Here is a 26,546-nt window from a genome sequence, read left to right as displayed (position 1 = left end):
TGGCATGGTCCATACGTATATGTACCCCGTACGTATATGGAACAGGAGTGATTAGATTTAGTCTATAGCTATATATGCTTAAGCTTGGCCTCACTGGTTTGTTTGATGATTGCCTGCTTTGTGTCTTACATCTAAATGTAATCAGGGCCAGCTGGAGTCATACACAATCTGGCCAGTCCATCTGGCATTGGCCCAACTACTTTCAGCTACTTGAAAGTGGCGATACTCTAATACAGCAATCATTGCAGCACTCTAATACAGCATGTGGTAGAATATAGTCACTGCTCTAATTGAACTGCTTGGTCCAAGCCATTATTGTTCTGTACTTTGCAATTAAAGTATATCTGCATGGCATTGTGTTGGGCTAATTGGTCATACATGTCTTGCATTGGCAATTTCAAGAGCTACAAGAAGATACATTACTATGTTGTACAATGTGTATAGTCCATGAATGGCCTGACCACTCTTAGCTCCGGCCCTGGTCTAAACCAAGACTATTTAACAGTGCAGTTATATCACATGAAGTATTCAAAGGGGAACTACATACTACACTACAAGTGCACTCAGACTAGCTATACAGCTCCACATATCAGTATGCTGTTTGTAGCTCAATAATTTAGGACACACATTTGTAACAGAGTAGGTTGATACATGATCTCAATAGCTCAACCTCAGTATCAATACCAAATATTCTAATGTGTGAATAGGTAGTGTATCCAAGCTGAATGCTTATTCAAACAAAGGAGATATAAATGCATACTTTTGAAATGTACAGGCACATTCCAATTGAGTCTCTAAAAAGTAATTATTGAGTGTTCCATCGCCATGGGATTCATTTTATTTATTTTAGATCTGTCAGCAGACTCCAACTTGCTACTTAAAATGCTAAGCATTGGACAAATGTACATGTAGATCATTTGAAAGTAATTGTTCTTATCCAGATTCAAGTATGCAGAGCATGGCCATATTTCTATCTAATTTACACGCTTGGTTATTTTATAAACATTGTAAAGGAGGAATAATTATTTAAAATCCAAATTAAAATTAAAGACTGCATGGAGAGTGGGTACTGCATGTGATCTACTATTGGTACTCACTGTTCAAGATGCACCTACACATTCTTATTATAATAGAGGTTTCTTCCTTAGAATAGCACTCCTCTTGTCAGTGGTGCTCCTGCTGCAAGTCCACAACACTGCTTGAAGTATCTTAGTTTACTACAGTGGTATATCCCCAGTATATGGAACAGTTAATTGTTTGTTATTTTAGTAGTTTTTCAGTAAACCCGCATTACTGATGTTTTACTGAGAGTTTAAAACTTAGTAAAATAATTATGTTCCATATACTTAAGTTTACTGACACTTTACTATCAGTATAACTACAGTAAGGCATCTTAACAAATTAGTAAACTAAGAACCTTCAAGCAGTGCAAGTTAAAACTTCAGAGGGGTTTCCATAACCCCAGGAAACCCACCCTTAAACATGCCCCTCGTCCGTACTTCTATGGCAGTTGCAATAATTATATATATAGATAATCACATCATATAAGGTTACAGCATACTGTTTTGAAATCAACTATGTACATATGCATAGTCCATTCATCCAAACATAGATCAGTGTTTAAGTACAACAATACATAATTATAACTAGTAATAATGATAGTCATTGGAGATTTGAGCAGGTACGTTTTTTGCATACCTTGTGGCAAGGTTGTGTGCAGTGGGTACACTCTCCACAATTAGGTGCCTTACATCCCTCACATCTACCACATCTTTTTCTTTTATGTGCAGCTGTAACAGTACTCATTTTAAAAACAACACAGTTAGATCTAGCTATGTATAGATGAGATACTGTACTGCACTAAGATATGACATAATTACGTGCAATGATAAAATCACAATTTGCAATGTGCCAAGCCTTGTGAGATGACAGTGAGATCAAAAATTTGAAAACTGTTGATATTCACACATGAACAAGTTGGGAGATCCGTAATTTAAAGGCTTCAATCCAGAGTACTAACCATCAGAGGTGGAGGAGAAGGTAGGGGGAGGGGGCAACACAGTGGCGGATACAGGGGGGTTGCAATGGTTTCAGCTGATACCCCCTCTGAAAAGTGCACACGCCCCTAATTAATTTACAGTTCGTGTGAGTGATAAAATCACCAACAGTTATGCATGGTGTATCACATTGAGACCTTTTTTACTGGCCAAATTTCATACTTTTACCTTTGAAATCATTAAATGTGGCATTACGGCATTGAAGCGTGTTAAGCGCCTCTAAAATAATTATCGTTTTTGTACTGTTTTGCTTCAAAACTTTCTGTGAAGGCTCGGATCAACGATTTTTATGGTTCACTATAAGTCTTTGTAGCTATAGGCCACTGAGCTATAAGACTGAGTTAACAACCCCAGCTGGACTATAGCTAAGTGGTATCACAGTTATTGAAAACTTCCTGAATCTGAAACCCCCTCTGAAAATTCCTAGATCCGCTACTGCAACAGTTGTAGCCCTTGTCAAAAAAATTATGGAGGGGCTTAGCCCCCATAAAATTACCTCTAGCTGTTATTGAACAATTGTGCTGATTGTATTACACCAAAGAGCTAACTATACAAATGCTTAGCTACCTGCAAACTCCAGTGAATCAACATGATTCAAGATTGATATACCCTAATAGAGCAGTCACCCTAATACAAGAGTCAACAAATATAATATTAATGGTGGTTGCTGCAATCACTCTCAGATTAAATTTTGAGAGTATATATTCCTTGTAGGGAGGGTGGCATGCCCCCAGATACTTTTATAGGTCCACCAAATATAAATGGTTCAAGATACTCTAATAGAGCATTCATACTAACACAACAAATATTAGTAGTATTCTGATATATCACTCTCAGATTCAATCTCAGAGGGCAAATTTCCTGGGGGAGGCATGTTCCCAGACTCCCTGTGTGTTTTTAGGGTTCCACCGATACAGAAAAATACCTACTGATCCAATACCAATACCTAGCAATAAACCTTCACTGATGTAGATATACCAACACCGATAAGTGCCATACAATTTACACACCTCTCACGTTAGCTATGTGTAACTGTTCTATTAATTTTTTTTATGCAATGACTGTTCTATTAGAGTATTTCGATGGTTGGCATAGTCCATAAGGTAACTGGGCTCCATTAAAGTACCATATACCCAGGTCAGTATTATCATCAGTACCAGTAGATCCCAGTCTAGACACATGACGAGCAAGTAGATCATTCACAGTATGAGCAGTCACATATGAGTAGTCAGTTAGATAGTAAATAGTAGTTGCTTAATGTTTAACAAAGCAATTCCTGCACCTTTACTGCTCAACACTATTTCCAGCATGTTATACCCCAAGTTTTGCTAGCATAGCATCTATGATGATAGTTATGATGATGACAATTGGAATGAATGGCTATTAATCGGTATTGGAATACCTAAATAACTAATACCAATTGATACCAAAATTCCCAATATTGGCTCCGATTTGATACCAATCCGATTATCAGTGGAACACTACATGTTTTGCATGCTAGTGTGCTTCCCATACTAAGACATGTATAAGCCTAGCCCCTTTATATTATTAAGGTGTCCTGTAACTATAAGTATTTATAGAAGGCCAAAAGCTACGGGTTTGAAATTTTTACTGTGAATGCAATTTAGCCATAGAGTTTAATTAACTCATTTGTGACCCAATTTTTGAAAACCATCCTTTCTACACATGCAAAAGTTGCAGGAAAATTCATTTGAAGGTTTCAAATTAAAAAAAATATTCTTTGCACGTTTGGATAAAGTAACTATTACACCTTTTTGCTGTGAAGTTTCACACCCAAAGCTTCTTTTTCCTAGGAGATATATGCATGATTATATCAAACCATGTAGCAATTCTTATATGCGTGGGACAGGAATTAACTTACAAATTGGGTGATTTGTTCAGGTTATGGAATGGATAAAACTAAGAGTTAAGCAATGATACAAGTATAGTATTTAATTGAAGGAAAGGCCCAAGAACACCTCATTTATCTAAAAATCCCAAGAACACTTCATTTAACTATCAGAAACCTCTTTTAGATGGTGGGAATGGAAATATTTGTCAACAAAGTGATTTGTCATCATTTATCACACGCAGAACTCAATGCATCACTATAAAAAGTTAGTTTGTAATGTATTAGACAATAAATTGGCCATATCTCTGAAGATATCAAACTAAAAGTTTAACACAAGATAGATAAATACCCTGTTTCATTTTAGCTTAAAAAGAGAAAAATGACCAATGTGCAGAAAAGGACGGTTTTCCAAAATTGGGTCACACTTTGGTCCAAAGTTTTTAAGTGATTTTTTGCACAACTACTGTAAAATCAGGTTGTTAAGCATATGCACTTATAATTTTCAGAGAAAAGTTTTGTTAAAATCATACTATCTGTTAGGTGCAAATAATTATGGTGTGTTAACACAGAATTGCTACGTTGCATTGTTATAGAGGAGTTAGTAGTTCATGCCAGTCACCACGCCAGTGTGTAAGGATATTTGACTCTATTTCTGGGTGAAATCCTTCATAATGAACAAGAATATTGCAATCCAGAAGGCTGACTTGCTGTATACACAACAGGATTGTTGTAATTACTTACCAGATTTAATCATTACAATTACAATTATCCAAAATTTGGTAATTGATTACCTGTTTAACTACAATTTTTAACAGTAATTACTTGAAAAATAGTAATTAATATCACCATTACAATTACAACAAGCCTGATACACAGTGAAGGAAGACCTCAAGGGAGATGTAAGTGCTCGAGGAGACATTCATTTTCCAGTAATTCCAGCGTTTCTTCCCATGTGTAGTTTTGTCGCATCTTGAGCCTTGCATTTGACCATCAGCCATGATTAATCACAAGAAATGTGTATGCACTTAACAAGTAACATGCACTTAATAGACACATGCGCTTAACAACCCGATTTCACGGTATTACCTAAAGTTTAAGTATTAACTCTGCGGTTTAACTGCCTTTGGTACTGCAGCTATTGGACACGTTAAGCATCAAAGACTGCAAAGGGTCATTTTTTTACCACTGTAGCTACCAATACTGTAATAGAGCATTCATAGATAATCATTTGCTTAAAATATATTTCTTTCAGTGTAAATCATACGAACTATTTTACACAAAAATTAAGCAAATTATACAGACAATGTTATACATATTTACAACTGATTAGTTCACTTTGTACTCTGTCATGTATTAATAAAACTTAATACAAACAGTATCAAGTCACATACCTGTTGTAGTAGCAGCAACACTGTGAGGGGCTGTACAGAAACAGTATAACACACATTGATTAATTGACATGATTTGTCTTCTACTTCCCAATACACAATGATGCAATAATACAACAAATGACATACAGTGGAGCTTATGCCAATGATGTAATAATAATGTATTCTATTAAACAAGTTTAATGCTTTATAATACACTTGGTAATTCTCTTCCTGAGGCTCCACCATAATATATACAACAAGTTATTATATCATATCTTGTAGAGTTGATGGGATATAACTGTTAATATGATCATCTGTATACCGTAGAGTTGATTGGGTTGTTAAGCGAATGCTCTTATAATTTTCGAAGAAACTTCTGTAAAAATCATACTCTGTGTTAGGCGAATTATGCCTAATAAATAATTATGTTGCTTTTAACACGGAATCACTACATTGTAATAGTAGTTAGTAGTTTGTGCCAGTCACTATGCCCCACATACAGGTATACTGCACTGTAAAAAATGGTGTGCATTGCACACAAAAGTGTGCCCTGTGACACCAAAACGGTACACTTTGGTGCACACTACATTTTTTACAGTGTGAAGAGTATGATTCTGCAAGTAAATAAGGAGATCACAACAGTGTTGGTTTTGCCTAGTAAAGCTAGCCTTTTGTAACCGATTGATTTCTGTAGGTTTGCTCATACCTCCTAAAGTAGAGAACACAAGAAGTGTCAGCGATGCCCTTTCTATTTCATGAATACATTGTTCATAAGTTCTTCACTTTTCTTCATCATGAGTTAGAAGCAGGAGTGCAGTGGTTTGCTTCATCACATCAGAAAGACATAGCGTACGTTGATTTTTATTTCTCTTCATCTGTGGTGAATAGAGATGAGCCTATTTTGCTTTTTTCCACCTATTTTTCTTTCCAGCAATTCTTTTATTTCTTACCTATTTTGCTCAATATTTTGCTCGAAATTTTTCTATTTTGCTGAGCATCAGTAAAAATTAATTGCAGTATCTTACAAGCATGTCTGACTGCTCTATTAGAGTACCTTGATCTTTAGTCACCATTTCCTATGAGCATATGTTGTCCTAATCCTATGCGTGACTGTTCTATTACTTAACAGTAACAGTATTTCAATCTTTTTCTTACCAAGTTGTCATTCCTTGGTGCCCATTTTTCCAATTTTCCACCTATTTTTCCAGCATTTTGCTATTTGCTTTTACCAACATATTTTTCCAAAAATTTTGCCAGCAAAATCAGCACATCCCTAGTGGTAAAGAAAGAAAAACTTACTAAGCGATGGATTCTATTGTTCATGGTAAATATGATGGTACAAATATGAACTCCATATATCATTGTATTTGTAAGTCATAACCATCTTATTAAGTGCTAAGTGCCTGTAATTTATTGTCTCAATAGTTATTGTACAATTGATCTTTGTGTTGTTGCTATACTTTGCAGCACTGTAATTTCCAAGATTTTTGGCATATGAAGACTAGCACTCCCTTGGCTACGTAAATAAAGAGAATTGAAAACAAAGAATCAAAAAAAATGCACAATTGTCAGGTTTTTGCAGATCCAGTCATACATCATCTTCTTCTATATCTATATATATATATATAAAGCTGAAAATGTCTGTCTGTCTGTCTGTCTGTCTGACGGTCACGCTGCTTACTCACCAGACTTGGCGCGAATCGACATAGTCTGTGCTGATAGTGAAGCGCTCATCATCCGCCTACTCTAAGATTGTTATCACGAGTTCACGCGTGCTTCCGTTCGGTCTCTACAGCGTGTAGAAGGCCAATGTGTAGAGAAAACTTGAGCAACATTCCTTTGAAAACCACAGCACATACTGTTCAAGTGGTAGAACGCCTGACTAGCGTGTAAGAGGTCGTGGGTTCAAATCCACGTGTTGACAGATTTTTTTCTTTCTACTCAGTACCTTTTTGTGAACACCTTTTTTTAAAACACGACTTTTAGCTCATCATATCTTGGCATGCAAAGCACGTATCGAGGCGGGACTTTAGCGAAATTAAACGCCCATCATCTGGCAACTCGAGTGTTGTTGTAGCAAATCAATACGTGCTTTTGTTCGCTCTTTATAGGGCGATGAAGGCACTGGTGTAGGGAAGGATCACTGAAAAGTTGAGCTACATTCCTGTCAAAACCACTGATAAACAACTGTGGCGATTTGTGCACCCCCCTTAACCCAAGTTATTATAACCAGCCAGGGTTCAATCCCCGCCTAGGTCATAACTTTTTTTTTCACTTTTGGGACCTTTTTGATGCACCTTTTTGCTCTATCTGTTCCATGCAAGTCTTCATCTACAAACTCTTATGATCAGTTTTTCAGCACTGGCACTGAATTACCTCACATAATAGGGACTCTTATAGCACTTTTGGGACAGGGCAGACAAATTGCCAACATATTTGTCCATCTGTGTGTCGGTCCAGTGTGTTGTATTAGAGTAGGTAAAAGCTTCTTTCACCAGTATCCAGAATATCTACATCTTTGTTTTAAGCACATAGGTGTGCACTGACATGAAAAACTGTTTGTTCAGACTTACCTCAATACTGCTGTAGTAATAGGGAGCTTGCATGATTGAACAAATACTACTGTGCATCTGAAAAATGATAATACTGGAACCATGCAGATCCATAGTTTACACCGAGGAACTGCATCTGACCTGGCACAACTGTTTCACTATCCTGCTTACATGCTTTCACTCTAAAGATTCATACATTACCTTATTGGTCAATTACACTGCAGGTGTTTCAAAACTGGGTTTTTGTATGGCAAGAGGTATATGTGTCACTGCAACATCAGAACTGAAAGTGCATAGGACAAGTTCTGAACTTTTGCTTGCCATGCAGTAACTATAACTGCAAATTGTGTTGACTGTAAATTATGCTCAAGTTCATTTCTCTTTGTGACAGTCGGTAAGGTAAACATCAAAATGTAGAAACTGAAACTATACCGTGTGTACACAACCTGTATGTAATGTAGGGTATACTATATACAATTGCCTTAGCTCGCATGCAGTTTAACTAATTAGCTAGCCTTGCATGCATGCTTCACTATAAATTATTATGTACTGCATAAGGATCATGTACTTTACAGCACTATCGACATACATGCTACACAGCAAATATAGGACACTAATATTTATGCTTGGTTCCCAATATATTAATTATTGTTGCATTAGTTCTCATGTAAAGTAGCAAAGGTTTCGTTTGTTCTATACAGCACGTTGAAGTCACTGGTAGGGAAGATGCACTGAATAATTAAACTACATTCCTGTCAAAACCACAAACAATAAACTTTAGTGTTTTGCATCATTAATGACATAAGAAAACCTCATGCTCTTTAAAAAATGTGACATCACCATGTACCCTACATAGCTACATTAGCAGTGCTGGTGTTTAATGCTTAGTCCCTCTTCGTGGCATTAAAATGTTTAATGTGGAGATGGTCCTGCACATAGGGCAGGTACCAATGTGCACCTCCCTTAACCCCAAGTTATTATAACCAGCCAGAGTTCACATAACTTTTTTTTTCACTTTAGGGACCTTTTTGTTCTATCTGTTCCATGCAAGTCTTCATCTACAAACTCTTATACTCAGTTTTTCAACACTGGCACTTAACTGCCTCACATCATAGGGACTCTTATAGCACTTTTGGGATAGGGCAGGCAAATTGCCAACATATTTGTCCATCTGTGTGTTGGTCCAGTGTGTTGTATTAGAGTAGGTAAAAGCTTCTTTCACCAGTATCCAGAATATCTACATCTTTGTTTTAAGCACATAGGTGTGCACTGACATGCAAAACTGTTTGTTCAGATTTACCTCATTACTGCTGTAGTAAATAGGCAGCTTGCATGATTGGACAAATACTACTGTGCATATGAAAAATGATAATACTGGAACCATGCAGATCTATAGTTTACACCGAGGAACTGCATCAGACCTGGCACAACTGTTTCATCATAATCCTGCTTACATGCTTTCACTCTAATGATTCATACATTACCTTAATGGCCAATTACACTGCAGGTATTTCAAAACTGGGTTTTTGTGGTATATGACAACATCAGAACTGAAAGTACATAGCATAGGACAAGTTCTGAACCTTTGCTTGCCATGCAGTAACTATAACTGCAAATTGTGTTGGCTTTAAAATATACCTAAGTTCATTTCTCTTTGTGACAATTGGTAAGGTAAACATCATAATGTAGAAACTGAAACTGTACCATGTGTACACAACCTGTATGTAATGTAGGGTATATACTGTATACAATTGCCTTAGCTTGCATGCAGTTTAACTAATTAGCCTTGCATGCTCATTATTTCACTATAAATTATTATGTACTGCATAAGGATCATGTACTTTAAAGTACTATCGACATGCATGCTACACAGCAAATATAGGACACTAATATTTATGCTTGGTTCCGAATATATTAATTATTGTTGCAATAGTTGTCATGTAAAGCAGCAAAGGTTTTGTTTGTTCTATACAGCACGTTGAAGTCACTGGTAGGAAAGATGCATTGAATAATTAAACTACATTCCTGTCAAAACCACAAACAATAAACTTTAGTGTTTTGCACCATTAATGACATAAGGAAATCTCATACTCTTTAAAAAATGTGACATCACCATGTGCTCTAGATAGCTACATGAGCACTGCTGGTGTTTAATGCTTTGTCCCTCTTCCTGGCATTACAATGTTTAATGTGGAGATGGTCCTGCACGTAGGGCAGGTACCAATGCTAGTGCTATATAACTTCCAATTGCTCTTGTCCACCTGGAAAACTATAGACAATAATTTTATCAAGTTATCATAATCGCTCAAATCCCCAAAACATTGTTGTTTGGCTACCACCAACATGTTTTTGGCATTTCACACTTACTGCCCATAATAACGTCTTGCACTGATCAACAAGATACATTGGTGTGGACAGATTACAAACAAGCAACAAAGTACTTTTAGGGTTTCTTTAAGGTCTTTCAAAACATTTCTTTTAAGGTAATACAATAATGTATGTTCATTATAGAATCAGAAGTAATTGTACAAAAGCATTATGCTCACTATGTCATACACACATACAATAGGATTGTTTACCTGAAGTGTCACTTGTATCAGATGGTACTACAATGTATAGGAGAACATCACAATGATGTCATAACTTGATAATAAATATTTACCTGATGATACAGACTTCACTAGTTTGCTGGTGGAGCTTCTGTTTTCATTATTCACCAGGTTACTTGATGAGACTATAGTGGACAGTTCAACATTGAAATTGCTAATACTGTCAGTGTTACATTTTAAATTACACACACTACATGTACAACAGCCGAAAAGTTTGTTGAATTTGGCGAGTGAGTGGTGTTTTGCAAAATTAAATCTGTCAAATTGTTTGTCCAGACAAATCTGTTATTAGCTACTAAACAAATTCACCAAATTTTCTCTCACCAAAATCCTATATCATGGCAAATTCACTAAAGTTTCCTCCTGCCAAACTTTCCAGCAATATGGTATATGTAAGTACCGTACCTGCACAACTTTCCGCTTTGTCAATGTTTATGGAAGGAGCTTTGTGATATTTTCTAGTGACAAGTTGAGATGAAGGTCCCCTATAGTTGCTCATATTAACATGATATTCCAGAGCAGCTGTGTACAGACTTGGGTCAGCTATTTCAGTGGGTGAAACTTTTCTGACTAGATCAGAATTTGAAATTAATGGATAACGGATCTCTCTAAAAATGTTCTTGATGACAGCCTTTGCTACTTTCTGGTTGCGTTGTTGCCACTCATTTACTACTAAGAACAGATCTATCTCACTAACGTTGAGATCAGAACTCTTGCAGAATGCAAGCACAACTTCATGTGGAAGTTTAATGAAGCCTGAATGATGGACAACTTCACTAGCATTAGCACACATGTACTTCAAACAATTGTCCAGTAACTGGCAACAGTTTTTAGCACATGCAAATATGGCAACGGAGATGACATTACTGCTGTCTAATGAAGCTGTGGTGAATATGATTAACTTTGTCACCAACGAAATGATCTTGAAGTGCATGGCAGCACCCAGCATATCCAGACATGTAGCAGAGTTCACAACCACCTTGCCTGTGTAGATGTAACTAACAAGACTGGAAAATGTCTCTGCATCCACTGATGGAAGTGATATCTCCATTTCTCCACTGGTGTGAACATTATCATTGAACATAGCACGGAACACTGGTGAACTAGCTGTTAGTATAGCTTTGTGACCACTCACACTACCACCATCAGATGTTACAAACACCACATCTTGTGTACTGGGGTCTTGTAGTAAAGAACTTAGCACTTCACAACACCAATTTGGCTCATCTAGCACCTCCTCCGCCGAGTCCTCCGCATTATCCTGAGTGTCCGGTACGACAGCCACATCTCTCTCAGTTCCACTACTACTCACTGCTTCCGTGTGAGAGCTTGCCATAGCTGACACAAGATATTCAGAAACAATCACGTGCACTTCGCTTTATTGCACCAAAACAAAGACACTAAACAATTAAGCACTCTAATAGAACGATCAACACAACGCCCCTATAATAAAATAGCTAGTAAATAAATGGCTTACAATCATTAACAAGTAGATTTGCACTTGTTACTTGGTCATTAAATATTTTAAGTGTCGAACACGCCTATATGGTTGATTTTCCAAAATTCGGTCACGTAATCCTATATGGGTAAAGGTGCGCCCCGCGCTTAATCCGCACCAGTGGGTGTGCACGTGAACCCTGTCAACTGCTTGAATTGTTATGGGTGGTAAATCATCGTCTCTACATGGAAGCAGTGAACAGTATTAAACTTGAGCGAGATGTGCGTAATGTACTGGACATGCAAGATAACGCGGAGGTACTGGAAGAACCGAGTTGGTGTTGTGAAATGTTAAGCTGTTTACTACAAGACCCCAGTACACAAGATGTGGTGTTTGTAACATCTGATGGTGGTAGTGTGAGTGGTCACAAAGCTATACTAACAGCTAGTTCACCAGTGTTCCGTGCTATGTTCAATGATAATGTTCACACCAGTGGAGAAATGGAGATATCACTTCCATCAGTGGATGCAGAGACATTTTCCAGTCTTGTTAGTTACATCTACACAGGCAAGGTGGTTGTGAACTCTGCTACATGTCTGGATATGCTGGGTACTGCCATGCACTTCAAGATCACTTCATTGGTGACAAAGTTAGTCAAATTCACCACAGTTTCATTAGACAGCAGTAATGTCATCTCCGTTGCCATATTTGCATGTGCTAAAAACTGTTGCCAGTTACTGGACAATTGTTTGAAGTACATGTGTGCTAATGCTAGTGAAGTTGTCCATCATTCAGGCTTCATTAAACTTCCACATGAAGTTGTGCTTGCATTCTGCAAGAGTTCTGATCTCAACGTTAGTGAGATAGATCTGTTCTTAGCAGTAAATGAGTGGCAACAATACAACCAGAAAGTAGCAAAGGCTATCATCAAGAACATTTTTAGAGAGATCCGTTATCCATTAATTTCAAATACTGATCTAGTCAGAAAAGTTGCACCCACAGATATGGCTGATCCTAGTCTGTACACAGCTGCTCTGGAATATCATATTGACGCTAGTCTATACAGAGGACCACTAAGTCAACTTGTAACAAGAAAATGTCACAAAGTTACCTCGCTAAATAGCAGTAAAATTGAACCTGCTGCAGGTATTACTAGTCCAATGAAAATTATTGTAATTTTTTATTTCTATTCTAGTATTGCAAAGTACACGAGGCTATTCAGGTAAATCTAAAATGACTCGTTACTTAAATTTCATAATTGACTTTTAGTCTTACCAAGTAACCTGGTGGATGCTGAAAACAAAAGTTCTATAAAAAAGTTATATTTAGTGGTGAAGTCTGTATCATCAGGTGAGATATTTGTTACAAAGTTAACATTATTATATTAATGCGTACATTTAGTATCATCCGATACAACAGATCTAGATTCATCAGGTGAACATTCTAATGTTTTTATGCCATAATAATATATTATTGTGATAGATTGTGTTGTTACATGTATACACAAAGTTATCAAGCAAATGCAAGCCCTACAAGTATTTTGTTACTTGTTTACAATTTGTCTACATCAGCTAACAACTGTAAAATGTACATTGTGGTTAGTAGGTGTGATGCAATTAAAGTGTTAGATGATATAAGTTTCTGAGAAATCTTTTGTAAAAATCATACTACGTATATGTTCTACACGTATGATAAATAATTATGGTGTGTTTAACACGAAATCACTACGTTGTAATAGAGTAGTAAGTAGTTCATGCCGGTCACCATGCCATGATATTTGACTTCATTTCTGGGTGAAATCTTTCATGATGAACAAGAATATTGCAATCCAGAAGACTGATCTGTTGTATACATAGTGAAGGGAGATGTAAGCACTCAAGGAGACATTTACTTCCAGCTTTTCTTCCCATGTGTAGCTTTGTCACTTGTTGAGCCTCGCATTTGGACATGTGCACTGATCAGCCATGGTTAATCACAAGAAATGTGTACGCTCTTATCAAATAATATGCAATTAATAGACACATAGTTATGCTAACTCTACAGTAGTTAGCTATAGTTGTAACTTCATATAATTATGATTGAATGTGATGGTTTCTTGGTAGGCTATGCTTTTGCTGAGCTGCATGGTAACATATGTAGTTATTTTTTGCTTTCACAAAATGTATACATCCTTGTTGAGCAATCACAAGAGTGTTAGTAACCAATTCACAGCTATAAGTCTTGCCTAATTACTACCTGTATGTGAAATTACTTAGTAACCACATCTCAAAATATTTGCTATGAACTTATGAACTTAGGAAATCGTAACACAAACCGCAAAGCAATTATAACACAACAGAGATGATAAATCAATACAAACAATGGATGCAAAACATCGGTGACAAACAAAACAATCACAAGTCACTATGAGAGTCTATTAAACAATCCCATATCATTTGTTTACTGAGCGATGTTCTACTTTTATCAAGATTTATCACAAAAACATAATACATAATTATATATATGCATGCATGCACATCATGATAGTATTCCTAAACCCTATTCAAAGACACACTTTAACTCGACTCTGCTTACAAGAAAAGTTTTACCAGGTTGCGTAACAAACCTACAATGGTGTACCATATCTCGGAAATGGGACTGCTGTGTATGTGGGGGTGTGCAGCAATAGTGCACAAAGGATTCATTTATCTCAGAAATGGGACCTCTGAGGGAATGTGCATTTCAAGATAGGCGCATCATGTTAGGAAACACGATACCATTGTAAGCATGTCAAAATTGTATTCAGTGAGTGTTTTACAGAATTACAAAAGTATGACAGTTGCAGCCAATTAACCATTACAGAAAACACTGTTGAGTAATTGTTTCCAAAATATGTTTTCTCATATTGTACAGTAGCTGCCATATAGTAGTGATTGTAAAGGTTAACACATTCCCATAAAATTATTGACCTTTTTGTTGTTCCTTGGTGATATTGGCTTTCAGTGCAGCCCACTTAAAATGTTTCACTTTGTGGAACTTTTTACTGACCTACGAAATAACTTAATAATGGCTAAGGTTAGGGCTTGATTTTTTCATTATGGGTCATTCCATGTCAAATCAACAAGGAATTTAGGGTCACCTCTCGGATTTTGATGAAACTTGGTGTGTTTGTAGTACCTATGGTGCTTATCACTCATGCAAATTTTTAGCTCCATACATTCCATAGTTTCTGATTTATGACCACAAATATTTTGAATATTTCATGAAAATTTGGTCCATCTCTAGTTACAAAATCAACTGTAACTTTGTACTGTGTAAATATTTTTAAACACACTTTTCAGTGATGGAAGACTATTGATTGGCCTTTCCAGTGATCCCTAAATTATGGGATATCTACTTAATTATGGTTCAAAAGTACTTCATTGAAAACTTTAATCCCTTATATTTTGAAAAGTGCTGCTTGAAATGTTTCGAATTCTTTTGTGAATAATGATTGGGTCATAGTCTATGATTGATAAAATTTTTGTGGTGGGACCACAATGGGCTCAAGAGATATAATGAATTATGTTGTGGTATGCAGTGGAATTTGCAGTCTATTATTGCTGTATTGGAGTGTACACCTCCAATAACCACTTACAACAAGGCCATGCCAAGTTTGTCTTACAGAGTGAAGGTGTCTAGGTGCATTGCAACCTGTATTAATGACCACCTGTATTGAAAGACCATCTATAAGCTGTAGCTAATTTATACTTTAATTGGATATTAATGTATAGCACCAAAGCATCAACCCTTTCTAGCAAATCCAAAAATGGTCCTTATTAAACAGGTTGACTATAAATGAGATTATCATGCGTCCATAAACACATTAATGTTGTACCATCTCTTCAGTTATACCTTATTTATTAAGTAAAATCTTGTCGTAGTGCACTCACATACATATCCCCACTCTACACTTTTCAAGTTACGTACATGGCTGCATAGGTACAATAGACCTCCTCAAAAAGGATACCTGGGCACCTTAATAGCCTCATGATCTTACTTTATAATTGTACGTACATTTTGGGCCCAAGACAAGTCTGTGGTTTCTCAAAAATGAATACTTCATCAATGGTCCAGGGAATAGAATAGTTACACTATATACAGTAGATGAATTACTTGTACCAAGAGTTTTTATATTATTAACACTTGCTTGCACCTCAATATGTGATTTATAGTATAACTAAAATGGTTTTTCAAAGTATTTTGGGTTGACGCTTTGAAGATCAGTACAGGCAAATGTTAAGTATGTGGTCAGCATGTCCTATGTGAGTATGTGCATGAGTTTATGACTTGATCTTCAAAGTGGTCATGAATGTAAAGTAATGTAGTAATTAATTTCACATATTGAGGTACAATTAATGCATGTATGGTAAAACCCCTCCATTGTTAGGACCATAATAAAGTGCTCATATTACAGAAGCCACAGACGTATCTTGGTCTAAATGTATGTGCACCACTAGAGTGGGAGTACAGTGTATAAACAGGTGTCCTGGTTATCAAGATATCCAGGTATCCCTTCTGAGGAGTTCTGTTGTATGTATCTATGTAGCCACATACGCAACTTAAATATGGCTAAGTCCACTACAGTGGTATTCAACTTAATAAAGAGGGTATTTGTGAAGAGATAGTACATTTACATGATGTTCATGAACACATGGTGGTCAGATCAGTAATTTATAGTCAACCTGTCTAATAAGGACCATTTTTGGATTTGCTAGAAAGGGTTGATGCTTTGGTGCTATACATTAATGAAGTATAACTTAACTGCAGCACATAGATGGCCTTTCAATACAGGTGGTCATTAATACAGATTGCAATGCACCTAGACACCTTCACTCTGTAAGACAAACTTGGCATGGCCTTGTTGCGAGTGGTTATTGGAGGTGTACACTCCAATACAGCAATAATAGACGGCAAATTCCACCGCATACCACAACATAATTCATTATATCTCTTGAGCCCATTGTGGTCCCACCACAAAAATTTTATCAAACATAGACTATGACCCAATCATTATTCACAAAAGAATTCGAAAAATTTCAAGCAGCATTGTTCAAAATATAAGGGATTAAAGTTTTCAATGAAGTACTTTTGAACCATAATTAAGTAGATATCCCATAATTTAGGGATCACTGGAAAGGTCAATCAACAGTCTTCCATTACTGAAAATCAAGACTCACGGTAGTGAGTCGCGCGGCCAGTAAAGCAGAAACGCGCGCCGCAGACAATAAATGACGCGACCACTACGTGAGGATTTTACAAGAACGAACGTTGTCAAATTCGGCCTTCCTGTAATCCACCCGTCACTTACGCTATCCCTCTGAAACTCTGGAGTTGAACTCATCGTGTCACTAGTAACTACCACACAAGCAGTGAAGCAAATCCATGCCGATTGTTTCGTGATCGAGGTTGCCGACATCAAAGGGGAAGTTTCATTTTTTTTTTTTTTTTTTTATCGCATGCGGTTAGACGCAACCGCAGGTGCATGCCTTGCGTTCCTTTGTGCATTCCGAACATTGATCGCCCTGTTATCGCTTCAGTATTCACTCAATCACCTCAAGATTCACATCATCGATTTCACCATACATGATTACCCTACAGTCGTGATTTCAGCACCAAACGAAGTTTCAGTCGTCCTCAGTCGACCTAGAGGCCAAATACAAATCCCAGATTGTTGTTTTCCGCAATACTCGCTTGGCATGTAGGGCAATGTGTCTTTAAACTGTTCTGAAAGTTTCGTTCAGATTGAAACATTTGTTTTCGAGAATGGCTAGTTTGAAATATTAATTTAGTCGCCCCCACGTCATTTGCTCTCTAAGAATTGTACTCGGAATTTAAAGAATGACGCAGAGCACAACTGCGGTCACTGGGTATTGATGAACTGGCGCTCTATGTAGTTAATCAGTACATATAGCCACCAAGAAGTGTGCTGCCATAGATTATAGTCCACAGATATAATCTATGGTGCTGCATACCATCGTTCGTTATTAAATTTAGTCGCCCCCACCATGACGTAATTTGTCCTCTAAGGGCGCGGCTTAAAGAATGACACAGAGTACAACTGCGGTTACCAGTTGTTGACACAAGCTGCGAGTAATTAGCACATGTAGCTAGCCAATTGTCACCATGCATTATTGCATTTTATAGCACCCCCACACAAAATTACATATGTAATTACAACATACAGAGGAGACACATGAATACCAAACACTTTTCACAACAATAATGTAAGAATTGTACTATTATGACTGTAATATAACTGCTATGCAAATGTTTTCCAGTGGCCCGCCATGGTAGCAAGTCTCACATGACGGCATGTATATTCATCCAAACACAATGGGAGTAACGAGTAAGTATGATGACAACAAGTTGGTATGACTCCATTTGTAGAATCCAGATGAGTGGGTGTGGCTCCAGTATGTCTAAACAGTTAACAAACATTCCTGTTATAAATACGTGCTAGAGTTGCAATATAATAGTATAGTATTTAAATGCAATAATACATAGTCTCCATTGCATCACTATCAAACGACACTAAGTGGAGGATATTGTTGCATCTCTAGTATGTACACTCTATCAGTACAACCTATCTTAATGGCCACTAGTATAGAAAGACAATCACTCTTGAAAAGCCAATTCCAATTGAGAATTTATACACTGTTACCTGCTGAATGAGTGAAGGTGGCAATAAACAAGTTCCACCGTAATTTATACACATGATCTGATCCTGTATATTCTGTCAGTGGATGAGATCCACTTGGCCAGGACAAAATGTGACTCAAGTACCCTGGATGATCCATACTCAACCAACTTATGACCCAGTGGCACAATGGAACTGACTATTTATAGAGAATACAATTATATTTATTTCTAAGATGTGTGGATGTGTGGACACATTACAACACATTACATGTACATACAAGACATGCTACGTACTGTTTTAGCATTTCAAGTCACCACATTATACACGTACCAGTCAACAATGCTTCACAGTGCCCATCAGTAAACCTGAAGAAAAGTTACGAAAAATAAAAATTCACATAAGTACAATGAAACCTCATTAATATGGCAGGCTGTGGGACCAAAAAATTTGGCTTGAATAACAAGGTGGCCTTATTAATGAGGTCATAAGCAGGGCTGCCCACAGGGGGGGGGGGGCAACTGGGGCATTTTGCCCCAGGCTCCAGCCTGAAAGGGGCCCCAGGAGGCCCCATGAAGGGCCCCCTGAATACCTGCTTAAAAGACCGATATACTCTAATAGAGCAGTCAGATCTAAATACTGTAATAGAGCAGTCACAGTATTCTTCAGAGGAGCAGTATAGCAAGCTTATAGATAAGGAGATATGGTTGGTGATGGGTAGTTATTGTCATTGCCAGCAGGTTGTGACCCCTTTTTTTTTTTAAACCAGGCGCACGCCCACAGCCGGCCGAACACAGGCTGTGGGCGTGCGCCTGGTTTACTGTAATTGTTTCCGTAAAAGTGTGTGTGTGTACCTATCTATCCACCTATGTACCTATCTACCTATGTTTGTCCGTACACACCCACGTGAGCAAAATCGTTTAATAACGGTAAAAGCAGCTTTTACGTAAGAAGTAAAAGTGAAATGAAGTCTGTATTAAACTTCTGCACAGGTGAACTTTGCTCTGAGGTGGTTTCTTTTCGGCGGACTGAAATACGGGTGTGGTGACTTTCCTCAGACTACCTTCCCCTTGAGGTTTTCAGGCATTTAGCAACTGAAAAACAACGGTGCAGGCCTCGTACACTGCCAGGAATAGCCTATCGCTTCGAGTTGAAAGGGGGCGTATCCCTTACGTACGCGAACGAAAATGAAGAGCAGCTTTGAGGCTTTGTCGAGAGGATTTGTGGGAAAAAAACACGATAGTCACACTATAAAACAGTTTAGAAGATAGTTTTGTGCGTAATATGTTGGTTAAAGCGGTTTATTTAACAAACGCTTCCTTAGCAGTGCATAGCAACGTAATTGGACGAATTACGAATATTTCATGAATTACGAAATACGAGAAATAGCTAATTATATTATCAAACTACCCTATTGTAAAGTAGTAATACATAGTTGGTTAATTCATAGTAGTATATACTGTCTATAGTTATTCCAGATGAGTTAGCTAGCTGCTTGGCGCCTGGTTTTTAGAAGTAGCACAACATCAACTTGTTTTTGTTTTTTTTTGGTCTTCACCTTACAACTTGCGTCAAGGTCCCCACTTTAACTCTTAATTGCCCTGGGCCCCTTAATTTCTCTGGGCGGCCCTGGTCATAAGTAATGCTTAGCTATATTTGGGACCTACTAGAGGTGGCCAATATAATGAGGTGGTCTTATTAAAGAGGTGGCCACTAAGTGAGGTTTCACTGTACATATAATTCACAATATTGTGAACAATATTAATGGTTAACAATATACACTGAAACCTGCAGGTCACTTCTTGTGGAAGATTGCTCTCTACACAAAATGACACATTCAGAGATTGTATTTAGATGGATGATACAGTAACACATTGTCACTTCAATACTCGTGATGTGTCACTGCTAGGCAGCAACCATATACACAGCACTGCCACATCGCTTGCTCGCACACACAATTTTGCTAAAGATTTTACAAATTGATAATTAAGGGGTGTGGCAACTAGCTGTTTCGCTTGCAAGACTGTGTGGCAGCTGTTTCCCTTCTGTACAAGTGGCCACCAAGACAGGTCTACTGTGGATGAAAGCCAGGCATTAGATATTTGGTATTTCATGTGTTGAAGACATTCCAGGGCTTCTGGTAGTCTCAACTCTCACCACAGTTTAACTCAGGCAGTGTTGTGGTCACCACTAAACTACTGGAATGCTGTGTTATGTTCATCTTATGCTTGGCTACTATATTGTAGAACTGAAATGGATACTCTGAAAAATATATCCTATGGATAATGACTTCATCACTTTCTTCATCAGGAGCTTATAAGGACCAATAGTGAAACTTTTTACACTTGGGGCTGACAGTCAACTGCCTATGTCTGAAGCAGTGCTTTTGGTGCTCTAACAGATTGGCTGCCCCCTTGCTGCCAGCACTCACTGTCTCATACGCTGTCATACACTAAATCCATCTCTATAGCCAGTTAGAACAGCATGCTTCTTACCTTTTTTTAAGGCCGCATAATGCAGCCACCTCTTTAAAAGGCAAGGTTAGAAAATTTTGTCCCTACGGCCTGAATAATGACCAGTTTTCACTGTACTATTAGTGATTAGTGATAATGGGGGATTATTTATTAAGATACTAAGATATACAAACGCTACAACCTCTAAATATAGCAGTAAATTTTTTACCCTGGTCCAATGTCTCGTAATAATCGTGACTTCGTGAGAGACTCTACTGTGACAAATACATGTTTATCATGATATGTGCTAATCGCCTTTTTACAATTAAGTTTTACAACACAAATACATGTATAGTTAAACTCACCAATTGCGACTAAATCCCTTCAACACGAAAAGACAAGGAATGAGACAACCTAGGAGACAACAGCCACACAAGCCTATTCTGGTGCATTTATTTAGTAGTAATATAAATTTTAAAGGCGTTTATTTACAACAGGACATAATTACGCGCCCCTCTATTGTCTCTGTACATACTTGCCTTTTCTTTACTATTCTCATTTCATTTCACAAGATCTCTTGGCAGGGGCGTAGCTTCTTCACTTGAATTAGTCAACGCTTGAAGTAGATCGAGATACTCTAATAGAACAGTCACATTTCTACAAGTGCCATATTTTTATATTGTAAAGTCTGTAAGTAGCTAGTAATTTAAACTATACAATCCCATGCTAAGCAGAAGTTGTAACTATGCTAAATATTGATTGCTGTGTTACAGCTGTTTTGTGACTGCTCTAATAGAGTATCTTGATCGTTTCAATGCAGTACAAGATGAAAGGCAAAGTGTTGTTAAGGGTTTACTAGTTAAAATGGGTGTTAGTTGACTGCAGTTGCATGCCACTAACAGGGCCGTCCAGAGAAATTAGAGGGCCCAGGGAAAAGAGTTAAAGAGGGGCCCAGGGGCAAAGAAGGGTCTAAATCCTGACTGCTCTATTAGAGTATATCGATCTTTCTTTAAACAGGTATTCAAGTGGCCCCTTTCGGGCTGTGGTAGGGGGCAAAATACCCCAGTTACCCCCAATGTGGGTGGCCCTGGCCACTAAAATTACAGTTATATTTTAATATTCTGTCACTGTAATCTGGGGTTTCTGTCAAAACCATGGAAACTCACCTACTGTTATCAACAGTGCATTGCTTATTCTAACAAAAAGTATTGAAATCCCATCCCAAAACAGCTTATAGCTGTAAAAAAAGTGCACGTCCAAGTAAAGCAGAGTTAACTGCGACAAAAAGTAATGATATCATAATGCGGCCATGTGCGAGGTGTGCAAGTTGTAAAATTAATATTAGCTAATCAGATAATACAATGTTATTGTTAAAGTGTTAATGCGAACTATGTGATGCTGCTAGTTTTTAAGTGTGTGAGCATCTTCATAAATGCCACATAAATTTAATTCTCAATAAAGCAATGTGTATAGATTCTCTGATAGTAATAAATAGTTTGAGTTTGGCCGCCTTTCCTGTATACAGCAATGCTACGAACAAAGGAAAGGTGGCCAAACTCAAACTATTTATTACTATCAGAGAATCTATACACATTGCTTTATTGAGAATTAAATTTATGTGGCATTTATGAAGATGCTCACACACTTAAAAACTAGCAGCATCACATAGTTCGCATTAACACTTTAACAATAACATTGTATTATCTGATTAGCTAATATTAATTTTACAACTTGCACACCTCGCACATGGCCGCATTATGATATCATTACTTTTTGTCGCAGTTAACTCTGCTTTACTTGGACGCGCACTTTTTTTACAGCTATAAGCTGTTTTTGGATGGGTTGTGTTTACAAATATTTACACAGTGCAAGGTTGCAATTGATTTTGTAACAAGAGATGGACCAAATTTTCATGAAATATTCAAAATATTTGTGGTCATAAATCAGAAACTATGGAATGTATGGAGCTAAAAATTTGCATGAGTGATAAGCACCATAGGTAGTACAAACACACCAAGTTTCGTCAAAATCCGAGAGGTGACCCTAAATTCCTTGTTGATTTGACACGGAATGACCCTTATTAGACATTGCTTCAACCCAACAGATGCTTCTTGGCATATCACAGTATGTATAATACACACATCATAGACTTTGTCTTGTCCTCCTTTGTGTCCTAAATAGCTATTTCTACTCTGCAATGGAATGAATTTATGATTTAATGTACAATGGCTTCATGGTAGTGCGCTGAAATGAATAGCAATTTTTACTATTCGAATAGTTGTGAACAAAACGACCGAATATTCGATTATTCTTTAAGCATGTATTTCTGTTCAATAGGTACTGAAACCTTTGCTAGGAAGCAAGGTAAAGCCTAAGAGATATTTTTGTTTCTTCTAAAACAGAATATTTACAGCATAAACATGCCACTTTTTCAGAATCCAAAGTTTCAATACTGGCTTTATCCATCTGATTACAGTGTACAAAGTGCTAATGAATATTCGAATAGTGTCTTAACAAATCGAATAGTGTCATACCGACCGATTAGTCAAATAACCGAATATTCGTTTCAGCACTACTTCATGGCTTTCTATGGAAAGATTTCATGTGTTGCCTATATGGAATTGTCAATAAGTTTTGCACCACACCTCCATTAGTGATATAAAGAGAATGAGTGCATGCTTCATTCTCTATCTGTATTATATCACTGCGTAAAGGGCAAAACAACTATTTTGCTATTTAGTCATTAGCACAATTGTAGCTGGTACTATTTTTTTCCATTAGTGCATAATGGTAGTTATGTTACAAAAAAGCTAACGTAGGAAATTTACAAGCTAGAAAGTATCATTTTGAATGTGGGTCACATAAGTTGTTCTGGCCTCCACCTCTATACTAAAACCCATGTAGCTTATCCCCTGTAATTTATCCCCTGGAATAACACTACATAACTATAATGATATGTATTTTACCATATAGTATCACACAGTAAGGCAGATGGAGAGCCAGGTATGTAATTCTTTTAGTGGCATGTGTGGAATTACATTTTAGACTGTTAATATTCTAGTAGCACCAAATGATTCTGAAACGAGAAGTGTAGCCACCAGCAAACTGGATAAGGTAGTGGAAGCCATATACTCACAGATAGATGATGGGATGGTACCATCAGATATAACATCACCAGATACTATCATATGTGTCTTATCAGGTGAACTGGACGGTGTATGTTGATGTGATGGTAGTTATTGCATATGTGCACAGGAGAAAAGCCCAGCATGTTTTAAACTTTATATTTTGTTAACTCTCTCTACAGATGATCATTTTGACAGTACCATCCAACCAACTACACAAAGTATGTTATAACTAACATGTCATTTGACATTACTATTGTATACAGGAACACACTGTATTGTGGCTACCACATCAGGTAATGTATGTGTATATTGGTGACTTGTATCATGAATTTGTCTAAGAAGGTACCGGTATAATTATTGATAGATTTCGGCCAGTATATTAATTGTGAACCATTTGAGTATTTGGTTGATTGTATAAATATTGAGGGACCACACAAGATAATGGCAGTCTCCAGTGGTGCATGGGTAACATGTAACAACAGGTAATGATGGGTATTTCCTAACAATTCAGTGGCAGATCTAGGATTTTTAAAAGGGGGTTTCTGAAAGTTGGTATAGCTGAATAAGGCATCAGGTGACATTTCTCCAGAAATTTTTGAGATTTTAAAAGCTCTGAGATTGGATTTTAGGCTACTTTTAGTTGCAATTACAATAAATCCAATGTTTTAAACTGTAAATACTATAAGGCAAAGATGGTGACTAAAAGCTGTAGCTTTGATTGCTGTATTAGAGTAGTTACAGTGAAACCTCAGTTATCCGAATCCCTTGGGACCAGGGGTGGTCTGAAAAGTTCATATCTCTGAAACTAGCATTAAAATATTTTTTTAAATATCAATATTATCAACTACCTTAATAGAACAGTCACTACTCTAATACAGCAGTCCTTTCTATAGCTCGGTTAACTGAGAATCCGGATAAGTGGGGTCCGGATAACCAAGTACTTGACTGCTCTATTAGAGTAGTTACTTGACTGCTCTATTAGAGTATCTCGATCGTTTTTACAGCAGTGGGAGATGAAAAGTGAAGTGTTGCTGAGGATTTAATAGCTATAAATGGTGTCAGTTAAGTGCAACTGTGTCAGTGAAGTGCAACTGCATGCATGCTACTGAAATACAGTGATGTGGTATATAGTTGTTGGCTATGACAAATTGTCAGTACAACAATCTTAATGTATTTAGACCGCCACTGAGCTAAATTTAAAAGGGGGGACAGAAATCCATCTAGATCTGCCACTGCAATTGGTAACAAAGGCTAACAGGTAACAATTTGTAGCAACCAGCAACACCTAACAATTGCTAACCATGAGCGAGTACACCTTACGATTGGTAAGAATTGTTATGTATTGCCTGTGGTTTCAATTATTACCTGTTATCACCTGTTGTTACATGTTATGTAACACTTGCTACCAGTTTTTACCTGTAACCCATTCTTACCAATTGTAAGGTGTTACTCATGGTTAGCAATTGTTAGGTACATCAATCCCTGTACATGCATGCATACATTTATTGAATCAAGAGTATAATAATAATGGGAGAGGCCATTATATACTCTTGATTGAATGTATATTCCAATTTACCAACTTAACAACTCATAACTTCAGATTGGTTAAAGCTATTTATTGACTTGAAATTTGGACTGTGGTAGGCACCAATATAGCGTAATGGATGGAGACAATTGGAGGCCTATATAATATGTGTTTCTTGTACACTAGATTGTGGTCTTTTTACTTCAGAGAATCGGGTGTGTGTGGAAGAGACCCAAATCCGATTACAGTTAATTATTCCTCCCCAATGTTAGATGTAGTCTTCCTGTCGTAAGGAAGCTTTGTTCGTGTTTCAATAACCCATCTTTGAGTTGAGGCTTTTCATTGCCAGTAGCTGCCATTCAAGTCCAGATAATGATGATAAAATTGCTCTTACAATGAATGGCTTATCTGGACCAATGCTGAATGTGCTGTTTGACAAGTACATGGTCTAGTTTTATCAATGATCCTTATTTATGGGCTTGGCTATGCCTAACCAATACTGCCAAGCTGTCATGAAGAAAAATTGAGGCTGGTTTTTGGGTGACATTTTTGGGCAAGAATGTCCAAACCTCCATGATCCATACTATGCAGTACTACCATACTGTATGATGCATGTATATACACTGTGCTGTTTTCAAAAAAGTTAATTCACAAAACTTAGTGTTGTTACAGCTCCACGTAGAAAAAAGAGAAGAAGACGATGCAATAATTGTGAAGGATGTAAGGCAGACAAGTGTGGAGTGTGTGTCTGCTGTACACAACCTAGGCGCAAGACGCCATGCATAAAACGTATCTGTTCAAATCTCCAGTGATTGTCATGTTTAACTGCAATTATGTGATATGTATTCTATCACAATTCTAATGGATGCATTATGCATGTGTAAAATACTACTGATTTCAAAAT

At 37.2% G+C, this 26,546-nt stretch overlaps 2 protein-coding genes and 1 long non-coding RNA gene across 6 annotated transcripts; 1 reads left to right on the top strand and 2 right to left on the bottom strand.

Annotated features, from left to right (window-relative positions):
* Positions 1-1,548: 1,548 nt before the first annotated feature.
* LOC136241164 (kelch-like protein 20) lies at positions 1,549-11,812 on the bottom strand. Of its 2 annotated transcripts, none has more exons than XM_066032338.1 (5): positions 10,846-11,812; positions 10,494-10,565; positions 10,411-10,437; positions 5,301-5,330; positions 1,549-1,790 (listed from the first exon to the last, which is right to left on the bottom strand). In XM_066032338.1, exons 1-5 carry the CDS (start codon positions 11,774-11,776, stop codon positions 1,663-1,665), a joined length of 1,188 nt encoding a protein of 395 aa, XP_065888410.1. In that variant the 5' UTR covers positions 11,777-11,812; the 3' UTR covers positions 1,549-1,662. The 2 variants fall into 2 exon arrangements, with proteins under 2 accessions (XP_065888410.1, XP_065888411.1); XM_066032339.1 differs by lacking the exon at positions 1,549-1,790 and adding an exon at positions 5,211-5,252.
* A 259-nt stretch (positions 11,813-12,071) lies between these two features.
* Positions 12,072-26,530, top strand: LOC136241368 (kelch repeat and BTB domain-containing protein 8-like). 2 transcript variants are annotated; one of them, XM_066032564.1, is made up of 9 exons: positions 12,072-13,024; positions 13,074-13,100; positions 13,148-13,228; positions 13,280-13,312; positions 23,963-23,992; positions 24,054-24,191; positions 24,297-24,335; positions 24,381-24,410; positions 26,315-26,530. In XM_066032564.1, exons 1-9 carry the CDS (start codon positions 12,124-12,126, stop codon positions 26,452-26,454), a joined length of 1,419 nt encoding a protein of 472 aa, XP_065888636.1. In that variant the 5' UTR covers positions 12,072-12,123; the 3' UTR covers positions 26,455-26,530. The 2 variants fall into 2 exon arrangements, with proteins under 2 accessions (XP_065888636.1, XP_065888635.1); XM_066032563.1 differs by having other exon boundaries at positions 24,051-24,191.
* LOC136240824 (uncharacterized) lies at positions 18,037-21,930 on the bottom strand. 2 transcript variants are annotated; one of them, XR_010693992.1, is made up of 3 exons: positions 21,355-21,930; positions 18,833-18,904; positions 18,037-18,318 (listed from the first exon to the last, which is right to left on the bottom strand). It is a non-coding gene; the product is annotated as an uncharacterized lncRNA (long non-coding RNA). The 2 variants fall into 2 exon arrangements; XR_010693991.1 differs by having other exon boundaries at positions 18,039-18,318; positions 18,870-18,904.
* Positions 26,531-26,546: the final 16 nt, after the last annotated feature.

The sequence above is a fragment of the Dysidea avara genome, chromosome 12, assembly GCF_963678975.1.
Source record: "Dysidea avara chromosome 12, odDysAvar1.4, whole genome shotgun sequence".
Lineage (NCBI taxonomy): Eukaryota > Metazoa > Porifera > Demospongiae > Dictyoceratida > Dysideidae > Dysidea > Dysidea avara.
Note: the sequence above shows the minus strand (reverse complement) of the source record. Positions and strands in the feature narration are given on the sequence as shown.

Excerpts from the sequence above, each read along its gene's own strand:
- LOC136241368 (XM_066032563.1), top strand. The coding sequence starts at position 12,124 with ATGGAAGCAGTGAACAGTATTAAACTTGAGCGAGATGTGCGTAATGTA. Across the intron at positions 13,229-13,279 it reads GGTGAAGTCTGTATCATCAG|TATCATCCGATACAACAGAT; the intron begins GTGAGATATTTG and ends GCGTACATTTAG. Across the intron at positions 24,411-26,314 it reads TATTGTGGCTACCACATCAG|CTCCACGTAGAAAAAAGAGA; the intron begins GTAATGTATGTG and ends GTGTTGTTACAG.
- LOC136241164 (XM_066032338.1), bottom strand. The coding sequence starts at position 11,776 with ATGGCAAGCTCTCACACGGAAGCAGTGAGTAGTAGTGGAACTGAGAGA. Across the intron at positions 10,566-10,845 it reads CAAAGCGGAAAGTTGTGCAG|TCTCATCAAGTAACCTGGTG; the intron begins GTACGGTACTTA and ends TGTCCACTATAG. Across the intron at positions 10,438-10,493 it reads AGTGAAGTCTGTATCATCAG|TACCATCTGATACAAGTGAC; the intron begins GTAAATATTTAT and ends TATACATTGTAG.